This window comes from Leucoraja erinacea, chromosome 21 (assembly GCF_028641065.1).
Source record: "Leucoraja erinacea ecotype New England chromosome 21, Leri_hhj_1, whole genome shotgun sequence".
Taxonomy (NCBI): Eukaryota; Metazoa; Chordata; class Chondrichthyes; order Rajiformes; family Rajidae; genus Leucoraja; species Leucoraja erinaceus.
Window position 1 is genome coordinate 17916012 of NC_073397.1, and position 14078 is coordinate 17930089.

Consider the following 14078-nt stretch of genomic DNA (forward strand, 5'->3'; position numbering starts at 1 on the left):
GTGTATGCTTATGTATTTAAACATAATTTTTTATATATATTTCTGTGCATATGTGTGCATGTGTATATACATGCCTGGGTTTGTTTTATAAATGTGCGTGTCTCTCTTTAAAAATATGTGAAGGTGTTTGCATGTGTGTCTATGTGGGTGGCTGTGCATGTCTGTATGTGTCTGAGTGTGTGTGTGTGTCTGTGCATGCATATGTGTGTGTGTGTGTGTGTGTGTGTATATGTGTATGTGTGTGTATATATGTGTGTGTGCATGTGTGTGTGTGTGCATGCATATGGGTGTGTGTGTGTGTGTCTGTGCATGTGCCTGTTGCATGCATGTCTGCATCTTTATATGTCTGTCCCAGTGTCTCTATGTGTTGCATGCATGCACACATGGGCAAATGAGCACAAAAGTGTCCATGTGTTTCCCTTTGGCGACTGCATTAAGTGGACGGTAACTGTGATTGCAACCTCTCACGCCTCACTGGGTCAGTGTGAAGAGAGGCGAGCTGTTTAAGGAGTGTATGACTGGGTCTCACCAATTGCAGAACAACGCAAGGAGACCATCAGTCATGTTACATCAATATCCATCCGATAGCTTGGAGCTGATTATTATTCCAGCTTTTGTGGCCTTTTCTCATCCGATGCTCTTTAATCATTCCCATCGATCGGCTCTTTCTGCAATGACTTTTATGAAGGGGAAGCAGGGAAGGTCACTGTGATTTCTTGGCACTGAGGCTTGTGACACCTTAGACTGGCTTGTCATCAGGAAATTTTGTCTAGTGTTGATGGAACGGTTTCATTTTGGATTTCAGGCTGAGCATAAGTTTCACAAACCTGCAAGGAACAGCTGTAGGGTTGTGGGTATCAAGTACATAGACATTGTCTACCAACATAGGACAAATAAGGCCCTTCAGCCCACAGTTCCTGTGCTGGATTTTGAAAGCACTAAACTCTCATCATTCTCAATCTCCCTCTCCTCCACTAAGAACATAGAACATAGAACAGCACAGGAGTAAACTCTTCGACCCACTGTGTTTGTGCCGAACATGATGCCAAGTTAGAATGATCACATCTGCCTGCCTTTGGGAACAGCTCCATCCTGGACCATAGGAAACTGCAGAGAATTGTTGATGCTGCCCAGACCATCACGCTAACCAACCTCCCTTCCATCAGCTCCATCCACACTTCACACTTCCTCGGCAAGGCCACCAACATAATCAAGGACAAGTCTTACCCCTCTTCTCCTCTCTCCCATCGGGGCAAGAGGTACAGAAGTGTGATTACTCACACCTTCAGACTCAGGGACAGTTTCTTCCCAGCGGTTATCAGGCAACTGAACCATCTTATCAACAACTAGAGAACCCTGCTGAGTTACTATCTATCTCATTGGAGACCCTGGAACTATCTTCAATTGGACTTTGCTGGACTTTGTCTTACACTAAACATCATTCCCTTTATCATGTATCCACTGTGGACGGCTCGATTGTAATCATGTGTGGCTTTTTCACTGACTGGTTAGCGCTCAACAAAAGCTTTTCACTGTACCTCGGTACACGTGACAATAAACTAAACCAAAACAAAACTGTACATGATCCATATCCCTCTATTCCATGCACTTCCATGTGCCACTATCTTATCTGCCTCCACCACCACCCCAAGCAATGCGTTCCAGGTACTCTAAACCCCACACCTCCATCAATTTTCCCCTCTAACCTTATGCCCACTTGTGTTGGACATTTCTATCCTGGGTAGAATCCCATCTATGCCTCTCATCATTTTATATAATTCTATCAGGTCTCCACTCAACCTCCGATGTTGCAGAAAAAACAATCCAAGTGTATCCAACCTCTCCTTGTAACTAATGCCCTCAAATCCAGGCAGCATTCTGGTACAGTAGAAACAAAGAATCGCAGAGTCCAACTTAACCCTAACCATAGAACCAAAGGACATGCGGATGCTGGTTTACACCAACGATAGACATAAAGTGCTGGAGTAACTCAACGAGTCTGGCAGCATCTCTGGAGAAAAAGGATGGGTGACATTTAGGATCCCAAAAAATGGAAAATAATTTGGGGTGGGGCAAAGCCTGGCAAGTGATAGGTGGATACAGGTGAGGGAGGTTTGATTGGCAGATCGGTGGACTCAGGCCATAGATGAAAAGACAAAAGGATGTGAGATAAGGAGATACCTTCCACCTTTATCCCTTTCTCTGGCTCCACATTTCATCCCTCTTCTCTCCTTATTCATTCAGCTACCGAGACGCCAACTCTGAAATCCCCCTCCCTTCTCCTTCTTAAAACCTGCCCCTTCGACCAAGCTTTTGGGTAACTTCCCCTGGCATCTCCTCAAGTGCCGAGAATCCCAGTTGGTGTGACAATGCAGGGGTAGGCAGGGAAACTCATTCAGGCAGAGGAATTAGTTTAACATGGCACAATGTTCTGCATTGGCACTGAAGGCTGAAGAGTCTGTTCCTGCGTTGTATTATGTTCTATGCTCCCACTAAGTAGTTCCAGGAGTCTTGGAGGGATATGGATCATGTGCTGACAGAGGAGATTAGTTTAACCTGGCAAACATGGCATCATGTTAAACTAACAGGAGATGAGGAGGAATTTATTTAGTCAGAGGGTGGTGATTGTGTGGAATTCACTGCCACAGATGACTGCGGAGGATGCCATTGGGTATTTTCAAAGCAGAGATTGATAGGTTCTTGATTGGTAAGGGTGTCAAGGCTTATGGGGAGAAGGCAGAAGAATTGAGGGAAAGATAGATCAGCCATGACTCGATGGGCAGAATGGCCTACTTCTTTTCCTATGGCTTATGACATATTCAGCACAGGTACTGTGGGCCAAAGGACCTGTTCCTGTGAGGCACTGTTCTACATTCTACGCACCCTCTAGGAAGCTCCAGTAGTTTTGTAAGTTAAAGGTGCTATATAAATGCAAATTATTTCTGCGAGATGTGGCGTTGATTGGCATCGAAGACTTCCCCGCTGAGAATTACGTCTCAATTATTGCTGTGTAGAACACGTCAAGCAGGACAGGTGGTGGGGAGTGCGGGAGGTGCTGTGTCTATGGTGGGAACAATGCAGCGTATACATTTGTATAAGGTGTTGGTGAGGCCGCATTTAGAGTATTGTGTTCAGTTTTGGTCACCATGTAATAGGAGAGCTATTGTCAAGCTGGAAAGGGTGAAGAGAAGATTTACGAGGCCGTTGCCAGGACTCGAACTATAGGGAGAGGTTGGGCAGGCTAGGACCTTATACCTTGGAGCGCAGGAGGATAAGGGGCGAGCTTATAGAAGAGGTCTACAAGTACATGAGAGGAACAGATCGGGTCGATGCATAGAGTCTTCTGTCCAGAGTAGGGGAGTTGAGAACCAGTGAACACAGGTTTAAGGTGAGGGAGGAAAGATTTAATAGGAACCTGAGGGGTAACTTTTTTTGACACAAGGGAGGTGGGTGTATGAAACAAGCTGCCAGAGGAGGTAGTTGAGGCAGGTACTATCGCAACGTTTAAGAAACATTGGGACAGGTACATGGATAGGACAGGTTTAGAGGGATATGGGCCAAAAGTGGTCAGATGGGAGTAGTGTAGATGAGGCATGATGGTCGGCATGGGCAAGTTGGGCCGAAGGGCCTGTTTCCACACTGTATGACTCTATGAATCTAATAGTCCTTTGGCATGGAGTTCAGCGGGGCAAGGGGATGAGCAGGACAACTAACAATTGGTAGCACCACACCTATCACATGATGGCTGCCCTTAGCTTACAGGAGGACATTGTTCACAAGGGCTACAGCCGGGGAGAGGGGATATAAAATTCTCACAACCGTCCCATTCAGTCAGAATCTTCCTGTGTAGAGAATGTCCCGCAATCTAATATAGATTCTATAGAACAATTCCTCTGTGGCTCGGACAAGTCTTACTTTGCCGGCAGTTCTTGGTCCTTTGTTCTGCTGGAGTGCCGCAGAGCCTGGCCGCTTGGCTGTGCCGACTCCTCTCCCTCTCTGCCCTCCTCCTCCTCCTCCTCCTCCCCGCCCTCTCTCCTCACCCTCCGGCTCCCCCTCACAGCCTCCTCTAGTGCCTTCTCCTGCCGGTAGAAGTGGGAGAACTTGTTGAAGATGATGGTGATGGGCAAAGCCACCACGAGGATGCCCCCCAGGATGCAGCCCGAGGCGGCCAGCTTGCCAGCCACGGTGATGGGCACCACGTCGCCGTAGCCCACCGTGGTCATGCTGACCGTGCCCCACCACCAGCAGGCTGGGATGGTGTCCAGGCCAACGCCCTCGTCCTTCTCCGCCGTGTAGGCCATGCCGGAGAAGACACACACGCCAACGCCCAGGTACAGCAGCAGGCAGCCCACCTCTCGGTAACTGTGCTGGAAAACACACGCAAAGATCCGTCAGTGCCACGGGCCGGCCTGGTGAGTGGAGCCGCTGGCTCGCCGCGCCAGAGACCCCGGTTCAATCCCGACCACTGCCATTGTCTGTCTGTGTGTGTGGAGTTCGCACGTTCTCCCGGTGACCCCGTGGCTTTCCTCCCGGAGCTCCAGAATCCACACTCACCATTGAACACCCGTTCACACTAGTTCTATGTTATCCCACTTTGTCATCCACTCCCTACTCACTAGGGGCAAGTTACTGAGGGCCAATTAACCTACAAACCCCCTCTCTTTTCTGTATTTGGCGCGCACCCATTTCTACCACTATCCCACCCCTCATTCTCCCCTCCCACATCCCCTCTACCTATATCCCCCCCCCTCATATAAGAGACATTTGGACACGTACATAGATAGGATAGGTTTAGAGAGTTATCGGGCCAAGTGCAGGCTGGTGGGACTAGGGTGATTGGGGCCTGTCGGTCAGTGTGGGCAAGTTGGGCCGAAGGGCCTGTTTCCACACTGTATGACTCGATCACTCTGTGACAACTCCATACCAAGATCATCAATTGGTAAAGACTCATTCTCACCTTCAAGGTGGCCCCTAAGGAGCGCAATCCTGTTGAGTGCCTTGCCAGCTTCAATACCCGGAAGACCCTCATCAGCCTGAGGATCTGGATGACCTTGCCCAGGTTTTCCAGGTCCATGGAGCCACCGAAGATCAGGTGGACCAGCAGGGTGATGTAGAACGGCAGCACGGAGACAATGTCGATCATGTTGAGCGGGTGGTAGCAGAACCTCTTGATGTTGGGCGTGAGGAGGAGACGCGAGCAGACTTCCATGGAGAACCAAGCGATGCAAAAATATTCCACGATCTGCAGCCGTGGGTCATCGATCTGCTCCCCAAATTCGTCAAACATCTGGTGCTTGGGCATGCTGTGGATGCACATGGTGGCGATGGAGCCCAGGACTACACTGATGGACATGAAGCTGAAGAGTCTACTAGGGATGGAGTATCCAGGGTTCTCCAAGGTCAACCAGAGCTGCTTCCTGCAGTTGCCGTACTTCATCCCTTGGAACATCATCAAGTCCCGGTTGAAGTTGGAGATTTCATCCGGGGAGGTGTCAACGCTGCTCACGTCACTCTCCTCGTCCCAGTTCTTGCGCCTGCTCTCCGTCTTGCGGTCGTGGTAGCGGTAACTGCAGCACGTGTCGAGGAAGAACTCGTTGATGCCCCAGTACTCGATCTCCTGCGAGAAGGAGAAGACACACAGCTCGTCCATCATGTGCAGCTTCCCGGTCTGGTAGAAGTTGAGGACGTACGGGAAGAGGCCTGGGTGCCGGTCGAAGTAGAACTCTCTCTTTGAGACGTCGTAGTCGTCACATATCCGTAGGATGGACTCCTCCGTGTCGCAGGCGAGTAACTGGCCCAGCCTGGTGTTGGGGAACCTGGAGAGTGTGCTGGAGCTCAGCTTTCTCTTCAGGCCCCCCACGTTCACGTTGATGGCTTGGTCCTCAAACTTGGGATCCCAGGATCGAGATGTCTCATTCACCATGGTAACCGGTAGCACAGATCCGTAGTAACCTGGGCAGCGGATAGAGAGGCACGGTTAGACCAAGCGATGTGGATTACAGTGGACACGGCATTGTGGAAGACTCCCGGATCAGATGGAATCCTTACTGAACCAGAGCCCATTTACTGCATTCGGCACATATCTCTCAAACCTCTCGTTCGGCTCTGCACTTTTACCATTAGAACACAGAACATAGAACAGTGCAGTACAGGAACAGGCCATTCGGCCCACAATTTCCCTGCTGATCAATGATGCCACGTTAAACTAATCCACTCTGCCTGAATATGATCCATCTCCCTGCGTAAGCTAAAGGTTGTTAAATGTCACTGACATATGTTCCTCCACAACCGCACTCATGTAATCTACATCCACTACCCTCTGTGTAAAAAAACTAGCCCTGCACGTCATTAAATTTTGCTCAAAGCCAGGCCCTCTGGTCCTTTGATGTTTCCACCCTGGGGAGAACGGTCCTGACTGTCTACTCCATCTATAAGCCTCTATCATAATTGTATACATTTCTATCAGGTCTCCTCTCAGCCTCCACGGATTCAAATAAATCAATCTCTGTCGACCGTTGTTCTAAGCTTCCCTGGTTGAGGGAATATTGGGTACAAGTCCCTTCTGCCCCTCAGGGCGGTAGAGTTGCTGCCTCACAGCGCCAGAGACCCGGGATCGATCCTGACAAAGGGTGCTGTCCGTACAGAGTTTGTACGTTCTCCCTGTGACCGTGTGGGTTTTCTCCGGGTGCTCCGGTTTCCTCCCACATTCTAAAGGCCAACAGGTTTGTAGGCGAATTTGCTTCTGTACATTATCCCTAGTTTGTAGGATAGCACTAGGGTACAGGGGATCAGGGTAGAATGAGGGGCAGGGTAAGAGGTACAACTCATAGACTCATCAAATGAAACAATGTCTTGTACAAGACATTAATGAGACCACATTTAGAGGATTGTATCCTTTTCTAGGAAAGATGTTGTTTTGGTTGAAAAGACTACGAGGATGTTGCCGGGGCTGGACGGCCTGAGCTATAGGGAGAGGTTGAGCAGGCGAGGACTTTATTCCTTGGGGCACAGAAGGATGAGGGGTGATCTTATAGAGGTGTATAAGATCATGAGAGGAATAGATAGGGTAAATGCACTGTTTTTTAACCCAGAGTAGGGGAATCGAGAACCAGACGATACAGGTTTAAGGTGAGAGGAGAAAGATTTAATAAGAACCTGAGGGGTAACTTTTTTACATGAAGGGTGGTGGCTGTACGGAATGAGCTGCCAGAGGAAGTAGTTAAGGCTGTTTAAGAAACAGGTACATGGATAGGATAGGTTGAGAGGGATAAGGGCCAAACGCAGGCAGGTGGGACTAGTGTGGATGGGGCATGTTGGTCGGCATGGGCAAGTTGGGCCGAAGGGCCTGTTTCCACGATGTATGACTCTATGTAAGAGCATGCCTATGAATGACTCAGCTCCTGATTCCTGCCAGCCCTCTGAGCGAGCGACCAATTTTCTCCGTGCTTTCTCCATGCAGTCTTGCGTTGCACATATCGTCATCAGATTCACAGGCAAAAGCGAATGCAGGATGGATTCAACTGTCGCTATGAAAGTCATTGACCTGAAACCATGACTGTGTAGCTGACTACACTGCTGAGTATCTGTACTCTATATCTTCCCCTTCACTCTATCTATTCTACTTGTTTGCCTTGATTCTATTATTGTATAGTCTTCATAAGTTCATAGGTTATTGGAGTAGAATTAGGCCATTCAGCCCATTGTCTATGCCCCTATTTCACTCCCCCAAGAATGGAAGCTAATCCATCCATTTGTGACCTTAAAAACCTCTACCAGGTCACCCATTAGGCTGGCGAGTGATAGGTGGATACAGATGAGGCACCTCGCTACCAACTTTCACCTCCCCCCCCCCTCCCCCCTCCACAATCAGTTTGAAGAAGAGTCGTGACATCACCGAAACATCACCTGTCCATGTTCTCCAAAGATGCTGAAGATAGACACAAAATGCTGGAGTAACTCAGCGGGACAGGCAACATCTCTGGATAGAAGGAATGAACGGTATTTCGGGTCAAGACCCTTCTTCAGACTGAAGTGGACAGTGGCAGGGGGGGGGGGGGGGGGGGGGGGGAGCAAGAGAGTGGGGGAGGGCATAGGTAAAAGAGGGGGGAGAAAAATGTGGATTTCATTGAAGACATTCATTGTTCCAATCCAAATCTGGAGAATATGGTAAATCACCCAAGAAATTGCAGAGAATTGTGGACGCAGCCCAGACCATCACGAAAACCAACCTCCCTTCCATTAACTTCATCCACACTTCACTCTGCCTCGGCAAGGCCACCAGCATAATCAAGGACCAGCCTCAACCAGGTCACTCCCTCTTCTCCCCTCTCCCCTCTGGAAGCACACACCTCCAGATGCAGGGACTGCTTCTTTCCAGCTGTTATCAGGCAACTGAACCGTCCTATCACCAGTGGCTTTTCACTGTACCACTCATAACAATACACTAAACTAAAACTAATAAACAGTTCTTGAAAATGTTATAATTCTAGGTGATATGAAAAAAAACGTTTCCTCTACCCAATGAATTGCTGTGATACACTAGTTATAGAGATACCACACAGAAACAGGCCCTTCAGCCCACTGAGTTCATGCCCACCATCGATCACCCGTTCACACTAGTTCCATGTTATCCCACTTTTTTTTATCCACTGAGGGTCAATTAACCCCAAACGTGCACTCATCCTTGGGATGTGGGAGGAACCCGGAGCACCCGGAGAAAACCCACACCCACACGGTCACAGGGAGAAGGTACAAACTCTGCACACAGGCAGCACCTGCGGTCAGGATCGAACCCGGCGTCTCTGGCGCTGTGGCGCAGCTGCACCACGTGCTGGCAGGCAAATTCTATAGTAATTTTCGGAAGTGATTTGGATAAATACACAAAGGGGAAACATTAACAAAGCAAGGAGGAACAAGTGGGAGAGTGAAACTAATTGGAAAATGTCACCAAAGCACAATGGGGCTAACTGTGACTCCCTCTTTAATTACATCTATTACAGACAGAATGAAGCTTTATCTATATATTACTTTTAGAGCTTAAACAATTAAAATAATGGCTCATCTTTGTAATCCCATCCATCTAATGATTGCAGTTAATTAGTGCTGGCTAATGGTGTCACTTAGCAGATTGACTGGGGAAAAACGCTGTGAATGGTGAATTGAACTGTTTCAACGGGGACATGATTAACTCATGGATGGGGTCTGTAATAGAGACACAGAGACATAGAGATACAGTGTGAAAACAAGCCCTTCGGCCCAACTTACCCACACCGGCCAACAATGTCCCAGCTACACTAGTCCCACTTGCCTGCGCTTGGTCCATAACCTCCAAACCTGTCCCATCCATGTACCTGTCCAACTGTTTCTTAAACGATGGGATAGCCCTAGCCTCAACTACCTCCTCTGGCAGCTTGTTCCATACACCCACCACCCTTTGTGTGAAAATGCTACCCCTCGGATTCCTATTAAATGTTTTCCCCTTCACCTTGAACCTATGTCCTCTGGTCCTTGATTCCCCTACTCTGGGTAAAAGACTCTGTGCATCTACCTGATCTATTCCTCTCATGATTTTATATACCTCTATAAGATCTTCTCTCATCCTCCTACACTCCATGGATTAGAGACCCAGCCTAAAACTCTCTCTATAGATCACACCCACAAGTCCTGGCAACATCCTCTTAAATCTTTTCTGAACCCTTTCAAGCTGGACAATATCTTTCCTATAACATGGTGCCCAGAACTGAACACAATATTCTAAATGCGGTCTCATCAACGTCTTATACAACTGCAACATGACATCCCAATTTCTATACTCAATACTCAATGACTGATGAAGGCCAATGTGCCAAAAGCCTTTTTGACCACCTTATCTACCTGCGACTCGACCTTCTAGGAACCATGCGCTTACTCCTAGATCCCTCTGCTCTACAACATTACCCGGAGGCTTACCATTTACTGCGTAGGTCCTGCCCTTTTTCGACGTCCCAAAATGCAACACATCACACTTCTCTGTATTAAATTCCATCAACCATTCTTCTGCCCACCTGGCCAATCGATCCAGATCCTGCTGCAATCGTTCACAACCGCCTTCACTATCTGCAAAATCACTAACTTTTGTATCATCAGCAAACTTGCTAATGTTGCCCTGTATGTTCTCATCCAAATCATTGATGTAGATGACAAACAATGTCTAAGTTTGTAATGATCGATTCACACCTAATAAAAGAAACACACCAAGTGCTGAAGTAATTTATCGAGCCAGGCAGCATCTTTGGAGGACATGGATAGGTGATGTTTCGGTTAGGGACCCTTCCACAGGCTGAAGAATAACTCGGGTGTTTTACCCAGAGTGGGGGAATCGTGAACCCGAGGAGTTTAAGGAGGAAAAGGCAAGATTTAATAGGAATTTGAGGGGCAAATCTTTTGCACAGAAGGTGGAGGGTACATGGAACGAGCTGCTAGAGGAGATAGTTGAGGAAGGTACTATAACAATATTTAAAAGACACTTGGACAAGTACATGGATAGGAAAAGTGTAGAGGGATGTGGGCCAAATGTGAGCAAATTGAATCAGTTTCAATGGGGATACTAGGAACTGCAGATGCCCATTTACAAAAAATATATAGACAAAGTGCCAGAGTAACTCAGAGGGTCAGGCAGCATCTCTGGAGAACATTGATAGATGATGTTTCGGTTTGGGACCCTTCTTCAGATTTCAGACCAGTCTTCAAATGCCCTTCATGCAGCTGAAACTGCACAAATGCGGGGATGGAGTTAACTATGAATTCTCTTTAATCTTTTCCATAAACTAAAGGGTCAAGGATGTTTAATTGCCCTGTGTACTGAAACCGAACAATCAAATTCTTACATGCAGCAACAGCAGCAGCACGACAGTGTTGTAAACACAGTACCCCGTAGAAAATATAATAGACAAATATTAAAATTGAAGTTCAATAAATAAATTTGTGTAAAAAACAAAACAAAGCCAGAAGTTGTGAGTGTAATCAAGGTTTCTCCCCAAACCAACTCGATTTGGGGAGAATTCTAATCATCCCACTGAGGTGTGTATTGTTGTACCCAATACTTCAGTACCTGCAGCCTGATTCACATCCTTCCAGTAATAATCTAAACTACACCAAGTTTATATTTGGCATTAGGCAAAAGAGGGAAGGAGGGAAGAGAGGGAATTGGATATTCACATCACAGAGCCCAGCTGTATACACAGACTCTCAGCTGTTCTTGTCTTTCCCTTTTATTTTCTCATCCAGCTCTCAATCATTCTCCTATCTCCCCCCCCCAAGTGTCCATCATTTCCTATCCAACCACACACTCTCTCTCTCTATCTCTCTCTCGCTGTCTCTCTCTCGCCCTTCTCTTTATCCCCTTTCTTGTTCTCTCTCTCCCCAACCCCTTTTATGCTTCAGTCCTTCAGTCTTCCTCTCTCGCTCCCTTCTTCCCCCTATCTATTTATCCCCAGTCTCTCACCATACTCTTGCTTTTCCTCTCCCTCCTCCTCTCTCTCTCTATCTCTCTCGCCCTCTCTGTCCCCCCTTACTCTCACCCCTTCCCCAGTTTTCTCCCTTTCCACCTCGCCTCTTTCTCCCCTCGCCAGTTTCCTTCTCCCCCCTCCCCCCACCCCACCCCACGCCTCCCTCCCGGGATCCTGTGCCGACACCAATGGTCTATTTCCCTCCCCAGGCATAGAGAGAGAGAGAGAGAGAGAGAGAGAGAGAGAGAGACCGACATGAACCTCCGACGATGGTCTAATCTCCTTCAGCACCTTTCCCAGTCTCCACTGTGACCTGTCACCTTTCATCAACCACTCGTTTCAGGCTTCTAACCCCACCTCGAACGTGGCATTTACAATAAATACTCAAAAAGAAAAAGAGAGAGGGAAGGAGTGTGGGAGGGAGGGAGGAAGAAGGAGAGTGGTAGTAGAGGGGGAGAGAGGGAAGGAGGGAGAGAAGGAAGGAGGGAGAGAGGGGAGAGGAGAGGAGAGAAGAAGAGAGGGGGGGGGGGCGGGAGCGGGAAAGGGGGGAGGAGGGGAGGGGGAGACGGGGAGGGAGGGAGGGAAGAGAGGGAAGGAGGGAAGGAAGCAGAGGAGGGAGAGAAGCAGGGATAGAGGGAGCCTGAGAGGGAAGAAGAGAGAGAAGCAGGGAGGGAGGAGAGGGGGATGAAGTCCATCAAAGTAAGCATGCAGGTACAGCAGGCAGTGAATGGCATGTTGGCCTTCATTGCGAGAGGATTCGAGTTTAGGAGCAAGGAGGTCCTACAGCAGTTGTACATGGGCCTGGTGAGACCACACCTGGAGTATTGTGTGCAGTTTTGGTTTCCTAATTTGAGGAAGGACATTATTGCAATTGAGCGAGTGAATTCCCGGGATGGCGGGACTGACATATGATGAAAGAATGGGTCGACTGGGCTTGTATTCACTGGAATTTGGAAGGATGAGAGGTTATCTTATAGAAACATGTAACATTCTTAAAGGATTAGCCAGGCTAGATGCAGGAAAAATGTTCCCGATGTTGGGGGAGTCCAGAACCAAGGGTCACGGTTTAAGAATAAGAGGTAGGCCATTGAACTGAGATTAAACATTTTTTCACCCAGAAAGTTGTGAATTTTCTGCCACAGAAGGCAGTCGAGGCCAATTCACTGGATGTTTTAAAGAGGGTTAGATTTAGCTCTCAGGGCTAAATGAACCAAGGGATATGGGGAACAAGCAGGAACGGGGTACTGATTTTAGATGATTAGCCGTGATCAAATTGAAGGGCCGAATGCACCTATTTTCTATGTTTCTATGCCACCGGTTTTAACAACTGCTGGGATTTAGACGGAGACTGGGATCCAAGTGAAGTTTAAACTGCTCTGCGATTGTTTCTGACCGGGGAAGCTTGCATCAGACCGAGAGGTGTCTTTAGTTTAAACGGTCAAACACCAATTGGACAGCCGGGGGACCGGCGACATGGAGCTCCCTTAATAAATCACACGGGGAAATGGAATAAAGGAACATGTAGAATGATAACGTAAAAGGGAGACCCCGGTCGTGACTGGCAATGAAACGCGGGATTCCTTCCTCATCCAGCCTCTCGCTTGGCTCGGGGTTTACAATGTAACTGGGTTTACCTTCCCGGCGATGTTTATAGGCGCTCCTGGACCGCTCCTTGTCTCCGGAATATCTTATCGTGTGTTTTTTTATCCGATTCCCATCCCGCGGGTTCCCGGCTGCATTGTATCAACGCCCATTCAAGTTTCACGGCGGATTATCATCAGCACGTTGTAATGTTTCTTTATGTTTGTAAATCGCTTCCTTTCCTCAATTCGTTTAGCTGGTTGCGATTCTGACTTGGACAAAGTTAAGATTTGGTCGTGGTTTTGAGTTCCTGTGTCTCCAGCGCCTTGCTGTGTCGCCTCAGCGCTGTGTGTGTGTGTATAGATCCAGCAATATCTAGCGCCGGGCCATGGTCCGATTAACTCCTGGCGTTGCCGGCGTTACAATCACACCCACTGTCTTGTCTCCTTAAACTCGGGCAGCTGAGACATCTCCATAAACCATCACACCCAGAAGGACCCGCGGGCACCCACACCTAAACACAAACCGATTTAAAACCAAATTAATCTGAAATTTACCCCCCACCCCCTCACTTATATCCCACATTTTATCATTTGTACATTTTAAGCACATTTAATTTAAGCAACAGACACGAGTTCCAAATAACTGAATGACATTTAAATTTAGACACGAACTCCTATTGAAAGAGTAAATAAAGAATATTAAATATCAGATCTGATTGTGTAAATAATAAAATAATATATTAAATAAAGAATATTCATATCGTATTCAATGATGTATGTGGCACATCATTATGTGTTAATAAAGTATTAAATATATTAAATAAAGAATATGTGTGTAAATAAAGTGTATTAAATATAATATTAACGATATGATATAGAATATCATTTTACATTTATAAATAAAGAATATTGAATATATTAAATGATAATGAATATCATGTTATACGTAAGTCAAGAGTATTAAATATATCACATTTTAAAGAATATCATATTAAGTGTAAATGAATAT

The 14078-nt window shown here is 47.2% G+C and overlaps 1 protein-coding gene across 1 annotated transcript; it reads right to left on the reverse strand.

The window, feature by feature from the left end:
* Positions 1 to 297: 297 nt before the first annotated feature.
* si:dkey-43k4.5 (potassium voltage-gated channel subfamily S member 2) lies at positions 298 to 13575 on the reverse strand. The gene is made up of 3 exons (XM_055652275.1): positions 13121 to 13575; positions 4958 to 5952; positions 298 to 4367 (listed from the first exon to the last, which is right to left on the reverse strand). Exons 2-3 carry the CDS (start codon positions 5921 to 5923, stop codon positions 3912 to 3914), a joined length of 1422 nt encoding a protein of 473 aa, XP_055508250.1. The 5' UTR covers positions 5924 to 5952; positions 13121 to 13575; the 3' UTR covers positions 298 to 3911.
* Positions 13576 to 14078: the final 503 nt, after the last annotated feature.

Excerpts from the sequence above, each read along its gene's own strand:
- si:dkey-43k4.5 (XM_055652275.1), bottom strand. The coding sequence starts at position 5,923 with ATGGTGAATGAGACATCTCGATCCTGGGATCCCAAGTTTGAGGACCAA. Across the intron at positions 4,368-4,957 it reads CCTTAGGGGCCACCTTGAAG|CACAGTTACCGAGAGGTGGG; the intron begins GTGAGAATGAGT and ends TGTGTTTTCCAG.